Source organism: Drosophila navojoa, chromosome 5 (genome assembly GCF_054131105.1).
Source record: "Drosophila navojoa isolate 15081-1374.11 chromosome 5, UAZ_NAV_1.0, whole genome shotgun sequence".
Taxonomy (NCBI): Eukaryota; Metazoa; Arthropoda; class Insecta; order Diptera; family Drosophilidae; genus Drosophila; species Drosophila navojoa.
In genome coordinates, this window is record NC_142893.1 from 4,909,876 (window position 1) to 4,930,787 (window position 20,912).

General features: G+C 35.5%; 6 protein-coding genes across 7 annotated transcripts; all 6 read right to left on the reverse strand.

Annotated features, from left to right (window-relative positions):
• Positions 1-159: 159 nt before the first annotated feature.
• Positions 160-7,975, reverse strand: Tsp42Ee (Tetraspanin 42Ee). Its single transcript, XM_018103677.3, has 5 exons — positions 7,825-7,975; positions 6,546-6,625; positions 1,298-1,660; positions 1,024-1,224; positions 160-956 (listed from the first exon to the last, which is right to left on the reverse strand). Exons 2-5 carry the CDS (start codon positions 6,603-6,605, stop codon positions 885-887), a joined length of 696 nt encoding a protein of 231 aa, XP_017959166.1. The 5' UTR covers positions 6,606-6,625; positions 7,825-7,975; the 3' UTR covers positions 160-884.
• Positions 7,976-8,173: 198 nt separating this feature from the next.
• Positions 8,174-9,745, reverse strand: Tsp42Ed (Tetraspanin 42Ed). The gene is made up of 5 exons (XM_018103680.3): positions 9,589-9,745; positions 8,994-9,185; positions 8,763-8,924; positions 8,503-8,700; positions 8,174-8,429 (listed from the first exon to the last, which is right to left on the reverse strand). The coding sequence occupies exons 1-5, from the start codon at positions 9,646-9,648 to the stop codon at positions 8,358-8,360; spliced, it is 684 nt and encodes a 227-aa protein (XP_017959169.1). The 5' UTR covers positions 9,649-9,745; the 3' UTR covers positions 8,174-8,357.
• Positions 9,746-10,098: 353 nt separating this feature from the next.
• Tsp42Ec (Tetraspanin 42Ec) lies at positions 10,099-12,067 on the reverse strand. Its single transcript, XM_018103678.3, has 3 exons — positions 11,877-12,067; positions 10,676-10,867; positions 10,099-10,612 (listed from the first exon to the last, which is right to left on the reverse strand). Exons 1-3 carry the CDS (start codon positions 11,934-11,936, stop codon positions 10,172-10,174), a joined length of 693 nt encoding a protein of 230 aa, XP_017959167.1. The 5' UTR covers positions 11,937-12,067; the 3' UTR covers positions 10,099-10,171.
• A 673-nt stretch (positions 12,068-12,740) lies between these two features.
• On the reverse strand, positions 12,741-13,906 carry LOC108653309 (23 kDa integral membrane protein). The gene is made up of 4 exons (XM_018103691.3): positions 13,748-13,906; positions 13,368-13,559; positions 13,142-13,306; positions 12,741-13,078 (listed from the first exon to the last, which is right to left on the reverse strand). The coding sequence occupies exons 1-4, from the start codon at positions 13,805-13,807 to the stop codon at positions 12,824-12,826; spliced, it is 672 nt and encodes a 223-aa protein (XP_017959180.1). The 5' UTR covers positions 13,808-13,906; the 3' UTR covers positions 12,741-12,823.
• A 1,220-nt stretch (positions 13,907-15,126) lies between these two features.
• On the reverse strand, positions 15,127-20,822 carry Tsp42Ea (Tetraspanin 42Ea). The gene is made up of 6 exons (XM_018103684.3): positions 20,682-20,822; positions 18,841-18,955; positions 16,190-16,381; positions 15,953-16,114; positions 15,667-15,861; positions 15,127-15,597 (listed from the first exon to the last, which is right to left on the reverse strand). The coding sequence occupies exons 2-6, from the start codon at positions 18,898-18,900 to the stop codon at positions 15,526-15,528; spliced, it is 681 nt and encodes a 226-aa protein (XP_017959173.1). The 5' UTR covers positions 18,901-18,955; positions 20,682-20,822; the 3' UTR covers positions 15,127-15,525.
• Positions 19,082-20,822, reverse strand: LOC108653297 (mitochondrial inner membrane subdomain organizer). Of its 2 annotated transcripts, none has more exons than XM_089261405.1 (2): positions 20,682-20,822; positions 19,082-20,202 (listed from the first exon to the last, which is right to left on the reverse strand). In XM_089261405.1, the coding sequence occupies exon 2, from the start codon at positions 20,161-20,163 to the stop codon at positions 19,456-19,458; it is 708 nt and encodes a 235-aa protein (XP_089117531.1). In that variant the 5' UTR covers positions 20,164-20,202; positions 20,682-20,822; the 3' UTR covers positions 19,082-19,455. The 2 variants fall into 2 exon arrangements, with proteins under 2 accessions (XP_089117531.1, XP_017959164.1); XM_018103675.3 differs by lacking the exon at positions 20,682-20,822 and adding an exon at positions 20,281-20,632.
• Positions 20,823-20,912: the final 90 nt, after the last annotated feature.

Sequence of the window (20,912 nt, forward strand, 5' to 3'; positions counted from 1 at the left end):
TGGCTGCCATGTCAACGCCTGGGGACACAACAGAACCCACTGCCATTGCCACTGCCACTGCACTGCAGCGCGGGAATTATTTCGCATGGCGAGTTATTGTTATGGGTACTCACAACTCTCAGGGCTGCCATATAATTAGGAATGCAAACACGCATAACATGTGGTTCGTTTTACTTTTTATTATTATTTTGTATATGTATATAAATACGTCTTAAATGCTTGATTCATTCACGATGTTGTCATTCGAGTTTCGACTGCACTTTTACTTCAGAATTCATATTAATGTGGGTCAAATGTAAAAACTTTCAAGAGATTCCAATTTACAGATAAAATGATGAACAACTTTTAATGTATACATATATATTCCATATATTCATTTGGACACTTGTACACTGGTACAAATATAGCATAAGGCTTTAACACTACGTAGTATTCGTATGTATAAATTTATAAAAATCAACATTAAGATTCGCTCTTCGTTGCTTATTGTAACATAAATTGTTGTTGCTATCCATCAGCATTTTGTTTATTGTTACTTGTAGCTTTGTACGACTTTGGATTTTTTTTTTGTTTGTTTGTTTTTTACTGTTTTGTTAATTGGAGCAATTGGTTACGAAAGTAACATTTGGACAATATTTAAGCGCTTACACTAGTATATACTCAAGTTTTAGTTATAATTCATTTTTCTTGTTTAAACAAATAACTTAAATATTTTTGTAACCAAATGGTTTACTTCGAATATATTTCAAATATTTCACATTGATTTTGTTTTCTTTTAATCTGTGTGCGTTGTACGGCAAAACATATTATAGAGTTAATGAGAATGTATGTGTGAGAGTGTGTATGTGTATCGTATGTGTACGTTGTGTATTTAAATGCTCGATTTAGTAACCATTGCGGCGCTTGTAGTTGCGCACATTGTTTGCCAAGCAACAGGCGAAGATGAAGCCAACCAGCTGCAATGAAAATAAGAAATTCATTATTTACAATCGAAATTCAATTGATTCGAAAAAGATAACTCACCTCAACAACAATGAGACCCAGACCGACGTATTTGGCCTTCTCGGAGCTGCCAGACATAAAATCAACAAACTTAGCACGGCAACCACCATAAATGTTCAATGGATTGGCGCAAGAGCCTTCACAGCAGCTGGAAGGTAGTCCGCTGTTTAAGAAGTTCAATGAAACATAATCCTGAACACCATTGCTGCCGCAGCAATGAAGCTAAAAAGGACAAACAAAAGTCAAATATTACAAAAATGCATCTGGCTGGTTAATAATTAAATTAGGTATATACCGATTTCTGAATGGCATCGAAAACACCGCCCTCACGAGCTTCCGGCGAAGCCCAGGCCTTGTCAATCACTTCACCCATGGCAGTATCGAACTTCTCCTTGTTGGTGAACAAGAGTACAACAATTGTCAGCTGAAGAATGAGCAGAACCAACAGGCAGACGGCATAGCTCATCATCATGCACACAGATTCGCGAATGGCACCGCAGCAGCCCAGGAACGAGATGAACACTACAAGAGAGCCAAGGGTGATCAGCAGGATGGGCATCGCTGCCTGAGGTGGGAAGCCGGTCTGGCCATTGACCTCAATGGTGCCAACGCTCTGCAGTATGATCACCCCAAATACAATGCTCAAAATGCCAATAATCTGAAATATATTTTACGAATATTATATATTAATATATCTTGTTTAACAGAACTGCTCATTGGGTCATTAATTAATTTATTTATTTTTTCTTATTGTTAATTTTGTATGGTTTTACTCCAGCAGCATGTTTAACTAACTTTTGAGCAAGTATATTTATACATTATGAGTTAAGTTGATTTAACCTTATATAGAAGGTGCCGTAAATGGAACAATCAGCCTGCATTATAAAGCCAGCCATCGCGTGAGGTCAAAGCTACAGTTGATAGTTGCAGTTGCAGTCGAATTATACTGCGTCAATTATGTTTAATTGAAGGAGAGCCAGATGATTTGAGATGGTTTGAGTGTGCGAGCGAGAGAGCAACAATTAGCATGCCAAAGATAAATTATAAAAGTTCTTAATTACAACTGGGGCCGGCCACCCACCTCGGATGACCTTAGGGATAACTAGGGCCAGAAGTACGTGGCTAATGGCTATTAAAATTAGCAGGCGCAACACTGCTGACGTAATGCAAGCAACTAGTTGAATTAAAAACTATCTCATTAAATACAAAAGTAGCACATACATATACATATGTATGTATGTATAAGTGCACACTATATAAGCTGTAAATATTTGGGCAGGCGGCAATGCTTTGTTTGCTAAGAAAATCGCATTTAGCATACGCACAGGGCTACAAGGCTAAATGCTGCTGATTAGATAAGGCTCATCTTAAATTTAATACGTAATACATATAGACTTTCGAGATAGCTGTAAAAAGCAGCTAAAGTTCAAGATTGAAAACAATGTATGTAAATTCTCGGCTATTGTTATTCCGTTGAATCACTTGAATCGACGCCGATATCAAGCGCAGCAACAATTGTTTGCCAATTAATCGAATTTACCAGATTTTATTATGCACAGTTTTGCACGCTAACGTATGCATATATAGCTCTGACTGTCTCCCATACCCTGTAGTTTGGCAACTAAAGATATGTTGTTTATATATAAGTGATTGCTGCTGAAAAAGCGAAAAATGTTTTATTGAGACTATACAAGAGCCATACGAATTCCACTTATCTGTTTGCTTTCCTAACTTGCCCAATATGCTAAATAAATAAATAAAGCATAAATCTGGTTGTCGTATATGCACACCATAAATATAACAAATGAAAAGGAAACAAATAAAGAAATGAAATTTTATAGCGTGCAGCCAATTTCCTTAAGTGCGACTGAAGCACTTTTACTTGTTTTACTTGCCGATCTGTGGGCGTATTGTTTTTCTGGTTAATTTGTGAACTGAATGGAGGCTCAGAGCAGGTCTTGTCCAAATTTGTAGCATAATTGACCCAAATAGTGCCAACAAAAGCAACATTCTGCTATTCAAGCCGCGCTGAATGCTCCACTTTCTCAATAGAAAATAAAAAACAAAAGTCTAGCCTAATTAAAACATCATGAGCAATTAGCTCAACTGACAAATATATATATATATATATATTTGTATTTATATTTGTATATATGCATAACAGTCTCATCAGCTGCACAACGATTTCCTCATTTGAATCTTATGACGTCATGCCTCAAAAACTCAAATGCAAATTGAAGCGTACGTTTTTTACGGACAACCCTCAACAATATAATAAAATCCAACTATATAACTTTTAAAAATGTATGCTCAGGCACTCACACATAAAGACCAAGCTTTGTTTATTATGTCTTCTTTAGTCTACCACAAGAAGACCCAAACTCTGAGCTCATTTTTATTTTCTCGTGGCAACACTTCCTGAGAACAACCCCTATAAGCATATACTTGAAGTTATTTTGGGGCTCATCAGTTGCAATAAACAAATACTCCAGAAGAGAGAAATTCGAAGCTCTCAACGTAAGAGCCACACCCTTACTCTAATGGGCCGACCAAACGACGCCAAATTCTATTCTATTTATGTGTTTGAATGTCTCATCTATCCGCAAGTCAGTTTGTCGCCATTTCCAACTATTCACTTATCAGAGCCGAAACAACAAGTGAACAGCGAGATAAAGTCGTATACAAAACTTCTGCTGCCGCTTGTGCAACAGGACGTATGCGTGATACAAACCACACAAATAAAAAACAGAAATACACCAAAAAAGAAAACATGTTATATTTTGATTAGAAACGTATCGTAATTACACACTCCACAAGTATTTTTATAGTTCCCAAACACGATATACAGCAGCGAAACTCAAACTCGTAGAATTGCTAACGCTGCAAATAATGTGAAAACAATTTTGTATATATGCATGTATATATATTTATAATAAATGTATAATATTTTACATACATATACAAAATGAAACTCATTGTATTAAAACGTAAGAGATAAAGCAAACATTCATAATTTAAATAAAACGATATGAAACGATTTTTGGTTTTCTATATATAAAAGCTTAAAAACGTTTTATATGTAAGTGCATATACACACAACATTTATATACATCTATACCTCTATATAATATATGTATAAAACTCATTCAGGGTTGTCGTTAACTGGTTGCAGCTCGCATTCTAACTCGCATTCGATACTTAAAAGTCAGACGTGTAGAAAATACAAACAAATAATAAAAATGTATGCTTCGTGTACCTGAATCTGGGTAAAACACACACGACCCTATACTCAAAAGACTGCCTGTATGTGTGTATGTGTACCTACATATACATACGTGTACCTGTACCTGTGTACCTGTCTCTGTATCTCTGGTCTGTAGTTTCCCTTTTGTATTTAACCAGCGAATTGCACAATGTTTTGTTGCTTTCTCGAGCGTTGCGTTGTTTTTTCATCGTCATGTGCACTCTCACAAAGGCTCCTGTGACTTTGTCAAGCACTTTGTCATGCTTCAATATAGACTAACGATTCGTCATTAATACAATAATAACAAAGAAACAAATAGATTTACAAAAATTCTACTTTTGTTTATTATGATGTATTTTACTGCCAGCTCAGAGTGCTGAAACAAATGTATTTTGTGAGCTTATCGAAACGATTTGATCTCGCTTCGCATGCTACAATTCTATACAGTCACAATTCCTATAAAATAACAAGTATATTTAAGCTTCGGCTTGCTGCAAACTTCGTGTTTTTTTTTCGTATTTTTTCTTTCGTCTGGCCAAGCGACGCTCAAAGGCGGCTTTTTGTTGTGCCTGTTAATTTGCTTGCCTTAACTGTCAAGTATGTTATGTACAAAGATACACACACACACATATAATGATTCAGATATGTATCTGTGTATATATACCTTTATATATCTACTGGTAAGCAAACCGAGGTGAGTTTGCACGTGTAAATGTGAACTATGTAAATAACGCGTGCTTCTTCTTTCCACCAGTTGCTGGCTCATGCAACAAGTTTGTATTTTTGCTTTTATTTGTTGTATTCTTATTTCTTATTTTCTTTATGAACTTGTTAAATTTGTCGGCGAAAAGTTCATGTTGTATTTTTCTGGTTTATTTAGCTGATTCACATTTTGCAAGCTTTTAATAAAAAATTTGCTAACAGAATTGTATACATATGTATGTAAATGTGCGAGCGCTCATGTTAAAAAGTATTCGGACAGCTTGAAAATTTTCCAAGAATAATTATAGCAATAATTCTATTTTAAAACTTATTTAGTGTATTTCATCCTCGCTTCAAAATGTTCATAGACTCTAAACCACAACATTTTATTCATTTATTCCAGATGCATTGCTATAATTCAGTTAGCAATTTTGTTTTAAGGTGTGTGTTTCTCTTCAACTATTTATATGCATAAATATTTGCGCTAATTAATATTTCAAATGCGTAGCAATACCTACGACACATTGTATATAAGGTGTCACGTTGAGTCATCATACATCTGCTGATCAAACTAACACGTCTGTTTCTCAGTTATTACTGTCAATTACTGAGTGTACTTGTGTCGTTCATCTTATCAGAAAACGTTGCATTTCTCTGGAAACTGATTCACTTCACAACACAATATAATGACATCATTCGTTGCTTCTGAATTGTGGCAAATTCAATTAAAGCCTGAGCAGCAAATAAATATACAAATTGGGATTTATACAAACCTCAGCTGTATATAGTACAGCTGTGTACACATACATACATAGTAGCAAACGAAAATAAGCAAAATATATTAAATGTTGCTCATGAGCACAGAAATTGATTAAGCCGCCGCTCAGCAGCAGTCTCTACAGTTTGCAGCATCAGCTACACCCCAGATACCAGATACCACATACCAGATATAGCTATTGCTACATCTACTGCTACTGCTACAGATACAGACACATATTTATTCAAGTATGCGTGCCTGCGTGAGTGTGTCGGTCTTGGGAGGCTGTATACACATAATCATATATATGTATGTACATATATTATATAAACGATGATGTCATAGCCGCAAAACCAGCCATGCCAAAAACGAGGCTGGCTAAATAAAAACAGTCAAGAGTTTGCGAATAGTAGATACTTCGTAAATACATAACTAAATAAAGTATTATGCTTTATCGCCATAAACTAAAACATCTGCTACACAAAAGAAGAACTCTCATCAACTCCCAACTACAATCATTTTAACTATATATAAGAGTGATTGCTTTATAAAAGAATGAACCAGCCTTCTTGAATCAGTTTTAGACTAAAATACTTCGCTTGCATCAAGCCCTAATCTCAACGCTCTTAGTTTTAACATCTGTAGGGTATTTCAACAAAACAAACAAGCTTTGAGAGCACATAATCTGCTTGGGATTTACATTCCAAGACAATTTCGCTGCTTCAAATAGAATAAATGTATATTGCAAAGCTGGAAGTATTTGTGAAATTAATGTCTGTATAATTCTATATTCATATTCAGATATATGTATGTATGTATATATATAAGAAATTTACTTACCGACACAATGGTATTGAATATAAAGAGTATATATTTAACCATAGATGTTCCACAATCCATTTTGCTTAATTGTTGGTTTCCTGCAATACATTAGAGTTAATAAATTAGTAAATCAGTTGAGCAACAATTACATAAATATAAATAATCGCTTGACTAATTGGTAAATAAATGTTTATATGATTTGCTGAGTTTAAGGTTTTTGGCGTCGAGCAAGTTCAAATTATGTAAATGGATGTTGCTGTCAGGCGTTATGCAAGTCCAATAAGCATACGATTAACATGATTTGTACAGTTAATTAATTTTATTTTATCCCGTGAAAAGTTGATCCACTAAGATAAACTTGCGTTTTTATAGAAAGAGATAGAAAAAGATTGACTTAGCTAAAAAACTGATTTTTTAAAGTATTTTGTACTATATTCATTTTTTTTTCCGCGTTTAATAAGTTTAAAGGTTCATTTCGACTTGAAGTATTTTAATTTCAGTTAAATATACAATTTAATTATCTTTAATAAAATGCATTTGTCTCAGTCGTTTTCTGTTTTACTTCTTTTTTTAATGGTTACGCCTCTTCCTGCTTAATACTTTGCCGCTAAAAACCGGTTTGACCTTGGCGGAATAAAAAAAATAATGAGCAACAAGCGTACATATTTATTTAAAATTATGTTTTTAAAAATGGCATTTGAACTCGCATTAAGGTGCTTAAATTTTTTTTAAATATTTTTAAAATGCGTCACGGTTAGCAGCAGTTAACTTCCAAAATTAAGCACTGAACTTCACGCACTTGTTTACGTCGTAAATCGTTTAGATCGCAAATTGCGTACTTCTTCTTCTTTTATTTTATGTTGTCTTAGCAACGACACCAACAACAAGAAGGCTAGAAAATGTCTCAAGAGTTTATAGATACTAAAAACAAAAGGCTAAGTTCAGTGCACTTCCTGAGCAGCAACAACAACACATTGTCATTTAATTTTTATAAATATTTTCTTCTCTCTTCATGTTCCAATTTCTATTACGTCGAAGTGCGTCTTTGCTTTTTATTTCATGTTTCTTTTTTCAGCGTGCTTTTGCACTTTCCGTTTTCAACCACTTTCACATGAATGCGTTCTCGAGCAGCTGTCAATGCAGCATCTCACGTAGCACAAAGCAAGAACACTTCAAGCTCATTCATACATACATACATATGTATGCATGCATGTATGTATTATATAGAGAGAAAGATAGAGACGGAGATACACTTATCACTTATTCACACAATGCCGCTTAAACTTAATAAAATTACCTTTTCCGATTCAAATTATTTTTTTTTTATTTAAAGCAACACGCGCACGGAACGTCCGACTCGTTGAAGAACTGTTTTTAAATTGAACAGAGCACGACGAAAGGAATAACACAAAACTGGTTATCAGTGTGACCAGAGTAAGGAATTTATAAAATCAGCTTAGTCTTTGCGAAGTTTAGTATATTTTGTAACCTGAACAAAAAATTATTATAAATAAAATACTGCGTATTTGTAACGAATATTTAAATAATATGTTATTCGACTGTAGACTATTCGAATTTATTAAAAAAGATTAAAATAAAAACAAAATGAAACAAAAATATATTTTTGCTATGAAAAAAAAGCTACATTTTATTTCTTCAAATAAGCTGGTTTTTTATTCTCACTTTGAAATTACGAAATAACAATTGTTCTTACCGAAGCCTCTGGGCTGGAGCCCACGCAATATAGAATTGCAAATATTTTAACATTGTGCAGTACATGTGTAAATAGGAGATAATTTTTGCTATTGACACCGTCTCTTAGTAAGAGATCTAAAAATTTTGTCGTCTTTCGGTGTTGCGCACCTGATTTGCTAAGCAGCAGGCAAATATGAAGGCCACCAACTGTAAATTAACGATAAAATCAGTTTATGCAAAAAAAAAAAAAATAATCCACGTTATTATATAATTTTTCTACCTCAACTGCAGTTACACCCAGTCCAGCATATTTAATAATGTTGGCGTTTGTGTCCCAAAGCGAATCAACTGCCGATTTGCAGCCAGGCTTAAACAAAACTGAAGTCAGGCTACAAGTTCCGTTCGATGGTGAGTCACAGCAAGAGGCGGGATAGACAGTGCCGTAGTCAGAGAACTTATACAGTCCACAGCATTTTAGCTGGAATATTGGAAGAAATTTGTTAACAACAGTTATCTGATAATATCTTCGTTATTGCTCACAGATTTCTGCAGAGTATCAAGGAGGAGGCTATCAGTTTTCCTCTGGTTCCAAATCGTTTGAACCACCTGATCAAGAGATTGCCGAATTTGTACATGATTGATCCACACATAGACAATCAAGGCGATTTGGCACAAAAATAAGCCCAACATAATGATGGAGTACTAAAAGTATAAAGGATCATTGTTAGTGTATAACGTAATATAAATTTCAATAATTTCAACAATAGTTACCACTGTAAGTCCGCAAGCATTTTCGCGTATGGCACCGCAGCATCCAATAAACGAGACTAAAAAGATGACACAGCCCAATACGAGTATGATAATAGCCACACTATTTGCTGTAAATGTTTGGTCCAGACTCGAAAAATCTTTGATTTCCGAGACCATAAGCGAACCGAAGACGATAAGCAAAATACCGCATATCTAAAGTGAGAGAAAACAAATTGCATTCCGCGTGACTATAAAGTGCATTTCACTAATCTAGGGAAACTGTAACTACAATTGGATTAGTCATAACAAAAACATATTACTCATTGCTACCCCTGTACATATCTACCGCCTGTTTCGACACATCTGGCACAGCTCATTAGCAATAATTACGTTCAACAGCGGTATGTAAAGAAAAGTAATTTAAAAAAAAAATCACGACATTCCGAACTCAATTTATGATATGAGAGCGCTTTTTTAGATTAGATAAAACCGATATACATATAATTTTATTTTTTGTGAAAAGATCATGAGCTTTTAAACGCTTATTTGAGATAAGATTATCTGTATGAGTGTTTTTATTTTCCATAACATACAGTTGAGTTGAGCCAACGCTTACCACAAACAATATGTTGAATATGAATAGCACATATTTAACCAAAACTCCTCCACAGTCCATTTTAGTAAGAACAGAATTGTGTGATGAACGCGTTGACTACGGTCTTTACAACTTCAATTCGAGGCACAAACTGTTTTTTTTTCAGTAAGTAGTTCGGTAATAAAGCACCTCCATAGAACTTTTGTTATCTTCAATGCAGCGAACTTTCATATAATACATGCATAACATAAAGAAGCTTTGCATACTTTTGGGGTTTGCACAATAATGCTTGAAAAGCTTAATTAATGGAATATGAAAATATTCTTGAATAAGTTAGGAAACGTTAATTACATATGATTAATAAAAAATTAATTTAAATGCAAATAAATAAACGTGCTGTTATTTAAAAAAGCAATTTATTTTGTATTATTTTGAAATTAACTTTCATATACTGATAAATAGGAAAATAAATAAATATATGAATAATATACAAAAAAAAAAAAAAATTTATAAATAAGAATAAGTCAACAATTCGGTCTCTTTATTTTTATTCATTCGTAGCTCTTAACAGTAGCTTCAACAGATTATTTATAATGGGTACATCTTATCTAACGGCATTCTTATTGCGCATGCATTTGGCCAGCATGCCAGCAAGAATGAAAACAATCAGCTCGTATATGCAAATGCCAAGGCCAGACCACAACACCAGATCGTTATTATCGCTCCAGAATTCGGTGAATTTCTGGTTGCATCCCTTGCGGGTCTCATAAATGCTAGGGGAGCAACTCTGCTGGCGATTCGGATAGCCGCAGCAGCTGCCGGGCACAGGTTGATTGCTGTAGAGGTAGTTATTGTAGCTAGTGTTGCCACAGCAGTTGAATGTGAGCTCCAATGCACTCATTGGATATTTATTCACGGCTGTATTCTCCTTCCAAAGCGTATTCACCAGATTGCTCATATCGTTAAGGAAATCTTGGCCATTCACAGCTATCCAGCAGGTGAGCACCAATTGCAGCACAAATAGAATGAACATCATGGAAGCATACTACAAAAAAATGGATTAAATAAGTAAATATTTATATGTATTGCAGTCATAACGAGAGTTTACCGTTGCAGTTAGACAAGAGCTCTGACGCCAGACTCCACAGCAGCCAAAGAAAGAGATGATGAAGATCAGCGCACCCAAAACAGTCACACAGATTGGGATGGTGTTCGTATTAGATAGCGGCTCGACGTCGGTCAATTGACTGAAGTTCGATAGCATTATGGAGCCCAGCACAATTAGCAATATGCCGACCACCTAATAAGAAAAAGGAAAGAGGATTATTGGCAATGCTCTTCTATGCAACTCTTATAAATTGGATATGTTGGAAATCACTGGATTTATATTTATTTATTTTATAAACAATAATATAAAAGGACTTAGTGAGATATTATGACAGGATGATTAGTAATTTTTGCATCGTTATCATTGTCACAAATCTGACAAAATCCATCATTGATAACGACTAACAAACACATGTCCACCTCTCTACATTTATCATAATGAAAATCTCATTACATTTCAAGGGCTTGAGTCACTGGTAATGATAAAGCCTGTCGCATTATATATAAAAATATAGATAGATAAATAGTCATATACAAAAATAATTCCATGAGCTTTGTCGCATGAGCAACATTGGCTACTATATATTCATGTATATAATTATCTATATAGTATTTTTAGATTTGTTAACTGCGTAATACGCTACTTAGGCGGCAAGTATTTGTATTATTTTTTATGAGCAATGCAAATTATTCAAGATTAAAAATATATTAATTTCTTTTCTTGAATTTTTAATATTGTAATCCTATAAGTTTGCACATCAATAATAAATCTAACTAAATTAATTTATTGCATAGACTTGAATAAGTTTTAAATAATGCAATCAATTTGTTCTAGCTATTTATTATGGAAAATTTGATATTTATATTTTTATTTCTCATTAAAAAATTAAAATTCATCATTATTTTTAGAGAATTGAAGAAGTTGCCTTTATGTCAATTTAATAAATATTTTTAAAAGAATAGCTATAGATCCCACATAATTTTGTAATTCAAATAAGTTTCATATAATTAAGAATGTTATAAATAAGAATTTGCTTATTTGCATCTCAAATACATACGTATATTTCAAAAAATATATATTTTAAACTTGTTAATTTGTTTATGTATAATCAAAAGATTTGTTGTAGTTATTTATAAAATTTAATTATTTAGTGCACATTTCACAATATTATTCATATTCATTATGAAGAGTAGTAACTCACCAAAAACACAATATTTATTATGTAGAGTAAAATATTCAGTATTCCCGACATGCAGCCCATCTTGAAGCAGTTTTGTTCAACTTTTGATCAAACTATATTTTAAAATGTTGGAAAACTATGATTTGTTTTGAAATATTTTTCGCGCTTTGTGGACGCGTCGATTACTTTCGTTCGATTGAACTGGCCCACCTCTGTGCGGGCTATTATAAATGAAAATCGGAGCTTTGTCCATATCTAGATAGGTATCCTCTGTTTGTCTATATCTTATCAGCGAAGAGACAGAGATAACCAGTCAACGCAGCGTTGCTCTAGGTCTGCCAAAAAATGAAAAAGTAATGTTCAAAGTAAATATTTTGAGTACATTTCGGTATACATACATATATTCATTGATAAGCCATGAATCAGCTACAAGTTAGTATGATCTAATAAGCACCTAGAGACTATGTAGAGACTATACATATATATATGTATATATATATTGATAATAAGTTCTGCGAACTATGCTCAAAATTAGACACGAAATACAACTAAAAATTATTTATATGGGGAAAATTGATAAGATATTTCACCAGATCAGATAAAGCAAGTGCAGAAACTTTAACCAAATGTTGTTGAGCTACGAAATACCCTGAATGCCGTTCAATACATACAAATAGATTTAACTAAATGCAGAATAAACCGACTATAGATAGACAGACAACGTTAGATAGACTCTGGTCGTTGATCTCATCAGGAATGAAATTGATCCTCCTGCCTGTAATAAAGGGCTTAACCACACCACAATACTCTGAGTTGCCATTCCAGGGTATATAAATGACAACTGACAATAAGTTCACATTGATAATTACTACTAAGCTAACAAACTTATGGCTTTGATGAACATTCGTTGATGGGTGATGATGTAATGATGTAATATACGTAGTAGATGGACTAACAGCCGTTAGGGCTTAGCGTTTTTTCATGGCGCTGGCCAAGCAGCACGCAAATATGAAAACGCCGAGCTCAAAGAGGGATATGAACAAGCTGCTCCAGCTGATGATGTCAGCATTGGTGGTCCAGAAATCGTTGAACTTCTGATAGCAGCCAGGACGTGACTCGTAAATGGCCGCAGAGCAGCTCTTACTGCGATCCGTGTAGCCACAGCACGAGGCGGGCACATCACTGACATAATCCTTATAGCTAGTTCGGCCACAGCAATTGAACTAGAGTGAAGCAAAAAATTTGTAAGCATATTAAATGAAACTGTGTTGCTTTTAAGTACTCACAGATAGCTGAAGTGCGTCCATGGGATAGCCATTGGCATCATCATTCTCCAACCAGGCCTTATTCACCAACTCGCTTATTCTGTCAGCAAAACTGCTGCTCTCCACAAAGAGCCAGATGGACAGAGCCAATTGCAAGGCAAACAGAATGAACATGCAAACGGCGTACTAGAGAAGGGCAAACGGAGAAGTTAAATAAGTTTGGCTGGAACTCGAGTGAAACACTTACAATTGTGGTGCAGCAGGGATTCTCGCGAATGGTGCCGCAGCAGCCGAAGAAGGCCACGACGAATATGATGCAGCCAACGACTATGATGCAAATGGGTATGGTTCGGGCATTGAAAGTGTCGCTGAACGAATTGAAGGTTCCCATGCTATCCAGCATGATCGAGCCGACAACGATGAGCAAAATACCTGCAGCCTAGAAATATATGATATATTATGAAGTGATTATAATACTTGATAAATCAAATATCTTTAAATTCTTTCTCTCTTTTGTCAAATTCACCAATCTAAGTAGAATCCATATTCTTTTAGGTTTAATACATAGTTTGGCTTAGCTTCTTCTTATTCCACTTCTATGCAATCTTTTTCCTTCTTTACACTCACCACAAAGACGACATTGAGCAAGTACAGTAAATACTTGACCATCTGCGATAGACAATTCATTTTGATTAATTTTTTCTTTTAGTTTCCGTTAGTTTTCGATTAAGGTGCGCTCGTTGCGACTGTTCGGTTCGATTGAGCTCTATTGTTAAGATCTGGGCCTTAATAATGGAATTGTGGTGCTCCACGAGCCTAGAGTTGCTAGAAAAGCTTATCTAGACCATTATCTGGGCATTCACATAACATAAAGAGAGAATACTAGGCGGGCTTATCAATGGACCCTTATCGGATTGCACCTAACAATTGGTATGTCCCGGTTGTACTGTCAATTGTTTATTGCACGCTTCTATTATTTATGCCCAGATATTAACTAAGAGATAGACAGAAATAAAAGTTCATCTGGTCTGACTCACAGCTTATGCTTTTGCATTATCAGCGTAAAGAGCTTTGTGGTCCGGGCTATTGGGGGTCTCCATTGATAAACATCATGAGGCTGCTCGTGATTCATCTTCAAGTAGCTCGACTATATATATATTTTGCTATGAGTCAAAATCAGCTTATCGGCCACGGTTGCCCTGCTCGAAATCACTAAACTTTTCCCGTCGGGAGTCCCCTAGAAATTTTGGACATGCTTTATTGATTACCTAAGGTAAATGAAAGCGTAATCAGGCGTCGCACGATTTGAAACGGTTCGGCATAAGCCCCATTGAGTCTATTTGATTGCCTTGATTGTGAGCTAGTTAAAGTCACTAAGTATGCAACATTTCAAGTATTATAAATAAATAAATAAAGAGTTTTTGTTGCTTCATAATTAAATTATAACTTATTTAGATAACAGAATACTATGAATTGTTTACTATATACGAATAATGTTTCTAACTATTATCAAAAATATTATTAACTTATCGGCAATTTTTAAGAAACGTTTTTTCCTTAGTAAAGTAAGATATGACATTTATTTATTTATTTATTTTTAAACTTGAATTGACATAATATTTTAGGTTTTTTTCCACTTCCACTTGTACTTCTGCCCACTATATACACCTGCAATACCAAAGAGTTCAGTTCATATGAGTATAGGGAAATGTCCATTTAATTGGGCCAATCAATTATTTCTGTATTATTTTCATGTCTCTCTAAAATGTTTTTAAACTGTATTTATTAATATCGTCGGATCATTGGCCTATCAGACTATTCGCATGGCTTGTTGCTATATGACAAACGAAAATATCGCAACGGCTTTATAGGAAAGATAAGAGCCATAGAGTGTTCAATAGTCCGAGTGGTAAAGTTTTCTACTGAAATTTAATTAAGATTAGCCTATCTGGTGATCGATTCGATGATCTAGTCAACCTAGAACTTCCAGTGAAAACACAACCGCCTCAACTAATTTATATTTTTATTGCATTTTGTATAAATTAAAAGTAATTTTATGCATTCAATTTGTACAGACAGAATTAGCACAATTAACGAAAAAGTGCGGATATATTATTGTAAATCAATTCTAAAAGTTGTTTATGTTGAATTTTCTTTTTTTTCATTTAACAAATAAGTGCAAAGAAATTTGTAAAAAACAATTGAATGGCCAGCTGAATCATCAATTTATCAGTTAATAGATATATGTATATTCATATATATATATATATATATATATATATATATATATGTGTGTGTATATATAACATTGATTTGTATAAAATTGGGCAACATAATTCGTACTTTCGGTTTGCATTAAAATTAGTAAGGCCTCAAAGTCGGGGACTCAGAAATACTGGAGTCTATTAATAGTCTGCTCGACGCCGATAGTTCCGAATGCTGTTGGCCAAACAGCAGGCAAAAACGAAGCCCACGAACTGTAATAGAAATGTGTGGAAGCGGGAGAATTAATTAACTGAATCATCATTTGGAATTCCTTGACCCACCTCAATGGCGGCGATGACCAGGCCGGTGTACTTGATAATGTCGCTGTTTCTGTCCCAGAATTCGACAAATGCCTGCTTGCAGCCGCGACGATAGACCGTCTCCTGGCGACAATTGTTGGTATCCTTGCAGCACGAGGGCGGGAAATAGCCCTGGAAGGCATAATCCGCATAGCTGCTACGGCCACAGCACTCCATCTACATAAGAGAGAGGGCGAGAGGGTGGGAGATCGTGAATGACAGATCTCTTCTAATCGGCTTATATCTGTAATCCGGGTAAAACACTTACACTAATCTGTATAGCATCCATGTAGTCGGCACGGCGTGTGCGTCGTTCCCAGGCCTTCTCCACCACATCGCCCATGATCACGAGATATTTGTCCTTTTGTAGCCACATATAGACAACCAGAGCCAGCTGGCCAATCATCAGCACAAACAGCAGAATCGAGTACTGAAGAGAGACAAATATGCACACACACATATATCATTCTTTAACTCTCCTAGCATCTATCTTTTTCGCACTCACCGTCATGGACATGCAGTAGGATTCGCGTATGGCGCCACAGCAGCCAAACCAAGAGATCAACAATATAACGGTGCCCAGCACAATCATTGTTATTGGCACCTGTTGGGTGCGCAGCGCATCGGTAAAATCATCGACGTTGTGAATGTTGCTGAAGAGCAACGCTCCAAATACAATTAACAAGATGCCGCATATCTAATAAAATAAGCAAACATAATTATTATTATATATTACTAGATTTCGTGAATATATTATGTATTTGTATTTTAAATGTATTAAATGTAATTAACGCATAAAGCAGTACAACTGCTTGTAAGCAGCGCATTAGCGCGATCTATTGGTCATTTTACTGCAAGCAGTGTCATACATATGCCTACTAAACGTAAGCTGGCGCCACGCTTAATTGTGAAAAGGTCTAAAATTAGTTAAGTACTATTTATGTTCGCTAGGTGTCATCAGCAATGGTTGTTGTCCATATCAACGAGATCTGATTGGATCGATTTATTATATTATTACTATCTTCACTAGAGGTTGTTGTACTTAATAGAAACATTCATATTGCACAGAGATGGAGCTATGATCTGCCTTCCTACCTTTATGGTAGCTGTCTATGCTCAAAAAGGACCTGTGTGTTTGAAACTGCTATCGCCAGATGGCGGCACGTAGGTGTCACCACTTATAGTAACTGTCTATGCAGTAAAGGATCTATGTTTTGGGTCTGTAATTCTGCTGAAAATATCAGAGTAGCCCCATTTCCTAGCTAATTGTTCTGCTAGGAATATTTGCATAAACTTGTTCTTGATTCAGTCCGCTCAAAATAAATTTGTGCTAGTAATTCAATCTTACACATTTTATTTTTAGGCGATATGCGTTAATTGGTACTTTTTTCTTATCAATAGTTACTATCTAATCGATAGTCAATCCAATTAAGCAATTTAGATTAGAGGATATCCATAGCAAATATACACATATATGCTAAGGACAAATGTTTGCATTGATTTCATTTGTGACAAACGTCATTGGAGTTGAAATTGTAATTCTGATTTATAAGCGTGACTAATTTAGAGCTAATGGGGCTTACATATTAGGGACGTTGAAATCAACCAAGAGATTTGAGAGAAGGTGTAAATCAGCTTTAATCAAGGTTTATTGAAATTAAATTTGTAGTGTATGAAAATTCATTTTGAGTCAAATGCCCAAATATTTTGTAGCCCACTTCCGTGGCAATTAATGAGAGCATTTGAACTCACAATTTGACCTATTTTAAAGACGACATCAACGAATAATTTATGCAGTCAACGAGTCAGCCATTTAAGATCAGACAGCGATGAGCGCTTTTATGAATGGCATAGCTATGTGTACAGAGTAATCGTTAAGCTACATATACATGTATATATATATATATATATATGTACATATATGTATATATAGTATAAGCCATAAGTCAAGCCAAATGAGTTCAAGTGTGCTGTCAACGCCGACGCCCAATTTCCATTTCAAAATGTACCCCAAAGGGTGCGTGTGTAAATGCAATGTCTCACAGCCAGACTAGCTGAGGAGGGGCTGACTGACCGACTGACTGACTGACTGACTGAATGTACTGTCAAGTTCATATATATATATTTATAATTAAGACCGACTATTTTAGGCGTGGGCACCCTCGCACTTGCGCAATTTCCCGTTTCATATTGCACAATTTTTGGCTGTTTGTTTGCGTGACTAAACTACAAATTTATTTCAAATTTTATTCTACATTACATTTAGCTATAAAATTTCATAATTCACATGCATATGTATGTTTATGTTTATACTGCCTTATAGCTGCTCTTTAGTATAGTTTTTTTTTTCTTCATTATTTCAAATGGAAGTTAGAAGTTGCCTCTGAGCAATTACAAAATCAAATAAAACCTGTTGCAGCTGTTCGACTGGTTGACCTCGTTGCAGCTGCCGGTCAAATGTTACTTATATGGGAAACTAAAGAATAAAAATAAAAAAACATATATATGCACACATATACATATATACAACAAAAAACAATTGAGTTGCTATGCGAGGGTAAACTGTAAACTATGATATATTCAACTTTTTTACATTACTCTTTAAACCACCCTCGCAATATTACATATATACATATATATATACTTCATCCACACAACTCTCCAAGTTAGCCCAATTTTCATTAAATAACAAGTTTTGCATTCCTGATGATCTCAAAATCTTGTGACTTTTTCGTTAACCGGTTTGTAGGCCCAACATATATTCCCAAAAGCAAAACAATGCACAGTGAACACTGACTAGGCATAACTAGGCTGAGTTTCGCTTTCTTTCAACCATATCAAATATTTCTTCAATTACCTAACAGGAAAAACTGATAAAACTATAAACAAAAACATATTAGTCACATTTGTTAGTCAGCCACAGTGTTTACTGTACTGTATGTAAGCATAAGAAAACCTGTTTCAGAGCTACGACTTATGATATCATGCGAACGACTTAGGCTTTGGCACGTCACTGGGAAACGTAATTAAAAGTACACCTCAAATACATATATAAAACTTTACAAACAATAGAAAATGTGATTAAACTAACTTAAAAAAAATAAAAATAAACACTTTACTACATTTTTATATATATGTGGTTTTTTGTATACTCACCGAGCAGAGCAAATTGAATATAAATAATATATATTTAACCATAGAGATTCCACAGCTCATTTTGCTTGAGTTTTGAGATTCGATTCGATTCGTTGGGACGATTGAAGAACTGCAACTGTTTTTGTTTTGTTTAATATTTGAATATTCATTTTTCGGTTTTAAACATATAAATATACATATATATATTTTACGCTCGCACACACATTCGATATGTATACAAAAATAAAAAAAATATCAAGCATACGTTATAAATATATTATTGTATCATTTTTATTGAAGAAGTCAAATGCACGTATATACACACGATCTATATGAATACACATTCATGCATACATACATATATACATACACAGATACATCTCTACAAACATATGCAAGCGTCAACAACAATAGTGTTTGTTTATAACAATATCAAATTCTTTTCGCTTTCGTTCCTTATCATTTTAGTCAAGCTGCAAAGTTTAACAGCAAAACATGTTTAATTTTTTCCTCTTCTATATTGGGATTTTCGTTGAATTTGTTGGGATGCTTAGAAATTAAATTAACAAACCATTTCAAACGTTCAACGTTTCATTTAAAAATTAATTGTGAGGTCAAGGCGTGGCAGTCAATTGTTCAGCGTACAAGCTCGGGCAATAGCTTTTGCTTAGGCAGCAGCGACGCCTTTAACTGATTGAAACGCTCCCAGATGAACGGGTAACGCGCAGCCCATGTTAGCCACGCCTCCTTACTGGCTGTGCTGTTCTCCACCTGTCGCAAGTGTTTGTAGTATTTATTGTTTCGCTTAACAGCCGCCGCAACATCCTGAGCAAAGCGTGCAAAGCGCAACTTGAGCAGAGTTTCGGATACATCAATCAGCTTATCGCCCTTGGGCGGATGCACCAGGCACAGCTGGCAGACAACATAATCCTGTCCTTGGCTCTTGTTGAGCGGTATGAAGGTCGCCTCACGTCCAATTAGGCACTGCTGCAGCCAGGAGTACCCATTGGCGTTGACGCGCACGCCAGGCAGCTTCACGGGCAGTAGCTTCTCGCGAGATGTGAAGATGGGTATCAGCGGGCGATGCTTGATCATCAGCAATGTATCCTGATCACGCTGCTGGACGCCACGTATTTGGCCGGTATGCATAATCCTCTCGTTGATAATGCGCTCCGGTATATGGGACGGCTGCTTGAATTGGCGCACCAGATAAGCCGGCTTCCTCTTTATGTAAGCCACTAGCAACATCAACGACGAGGTGCCGTAGATGGCCAATTCGGTGCCCACTGTGTCGCGCTCCATATAATTACATAAGCTGTGATATTTCTCCAAGAGCTTATCCATTCTGGTATAGTCTTTATTTCCTATTAAGTACACTAGTGCCTAAAAGAGTGTGCGAAGGGAAAGGGTGTAAGAACTGTTTTTATGCAATTGCTTTTTATGACATCATTTTTATTTTACTTAATAAACTGGCACCGCAAACGCCTTCCAAATCGGTTCGATTTCTTATATGTATATAAACTGCTGTTTGTTTGTATGTGGCTTGTACATATATATATGTTTATATATGCTTAGCAGTGGCTAATTTTATTTTTCAGTTTTTTTGTTGTCATTCGTATGTCTTCTTTATTTTATGTTTTGCTTTGCTTTGCTTTGCAACTCGAACTAAACTTTTGACATTTACGTAGGCCAACAGCGCTTGAGAGCAAGCGAGCTAGCATGTGTGAGCTAAACGATCCCTAAACTGCTTTCCAACACTTGAAAGTTGACGCCTTGCAACACTCTGCGATCAAACAGACACACAAGCAAAGGCAACGGTATTCAAGATTCTCAGGCATACACACACACACACACTTACACACCTTGAGCGTACGATTTTCCGTTTTATTTTCGATTTGCGTTTTGTTTTGCGCGCGCTACGGTATGAACTGTTGCCGTTGTCGTTTCAGACTGAGATCGGCGACCACAACAACCGCCTGTTGCTCCACGCCAGTCGGTTGGGGTCGCTCACACACAGACACCGAGCATACAGACACCAACGCGTCGAGCAGGGGCACGTTGGCGTTTTTGGCACTCGGCTTCCAATTGATTAC

Excerpts from the sequence above, each read along its gene's own strand:
- LOC108653297 (XM_089261405.1), bottom strand. The coding sequence starts at position 20,163 with ATGGATAAGCTCTTGGAGAAATATCACAGCTTATGTAATTATATGGAG.
- Tsp42Ea (XM_018103684.3), bottom strand. The coding sequence starts at position 18,900 with ATGAGCTGTGGAATCTCTATGGTTAAATATATATTATTTATATTCAAT. Across the intron at positions 16,115-16,189 it reads CCTACTGCATGTCCATGACG|TACTCGATTCTGCTGTTTGT; the intron begins GTGAGTGCGAAA and ends GTCTCTCTTCAG. Across the intron at positions 15,862-15,952 it reads TGGATGCTATACAGATTAGT|ATGGAGTGCTGTGGCCGTAG; the intron begins GTAAGTGTTTTA and ends TCTCTTATGTAG.
- LOC108653309 (XM_018103691.3), bottom strand. The coding sequence starts at position 13,807 with ATGAATTGTCTATCGCAGATGGTCAAGTATTTACTGTACTTGCTCAAT. Across the intron at positions 13,560-13,747 it reads TGCTCAATGTCGTCTTTGTG|GCTGCAGGTATTTTGCTCAT; the intron begins GTGAGTGTAAAG and ends ATATATTTCTAG. Across the intron at positions 13,307-13,367 it reads ATCCCTGCTGCACCACAATT|TACGCCGTTTGCATGTTCAT; the intron begins GTAAGTGTTTCA and ends GCCCTTCTCTAG.
- Tsp42Ee (XM_018103677.3), bottom strand. The coding sequence starts at position 6,605 with ATGGATTGTGGAACATCTATGGTTAAATATATACTCTTTATATTCAAT. Across the intron at positions 1,225-1,297 it reads TCGATGCCATTCAGAAATCG|CTTCATTGCTGCGGCAGCAA; the intron begins GTATATACCTAA and ends TGTCCTTTTTAG. Across the intron at positions 957-1,023 it reads TGGGTCTCATTGTTGTTGAG|CTGGTTGGCTTCATCTTCGC; the intron begins GTGAGTTATCTT and ends TTTTCATTGCAG.
- Tsp42Ed (XM_018103680.3), bottom strand. The coding sequence starts at position 9,648 with ATGGACTGTGGAGGAGTTTTGGTTAAATATGTGCTATTCATATTCAAC. Across the intron at positions 8,925-8,993 it reads ATGCTTGCGGACTTACAGTG|TACTCCATCATTATGTTGGG; the intron begins GTAACTATTGTT and ends TTATACTTTTAG. Across the intron at positions 8,701-8,762 it reads TTGATACTCTGCAGAAATCT|CTAAAATGCTGTGGACTGTA; the intron begins GTGAGCAATAAC and ends CCAATATTCCAG.
- Tsp42Ec (XM_018103678.3), bottom strand. The coding sequence starts at position 11,936 with ATGGGCTGCATGTCGGGAATACTGAATATTTTACTCTACATAATAAAT. Across the intron at positions 10,868-11,876 it reads TAATAAATATTGTGTTTTTG|GTGGTCGGCATATTGCTAAT; the intron begins GTGAGTTACTAC and ends TTTTCTTATTAG. Across the intron at positions 10,613-10,675 it reads GCTCTTGTCTAACTGCAACG|TATGCTTCCATGATGTTCAT; the intron begins GTAAACTCTCGT and ends ATTTTTTTGTAG.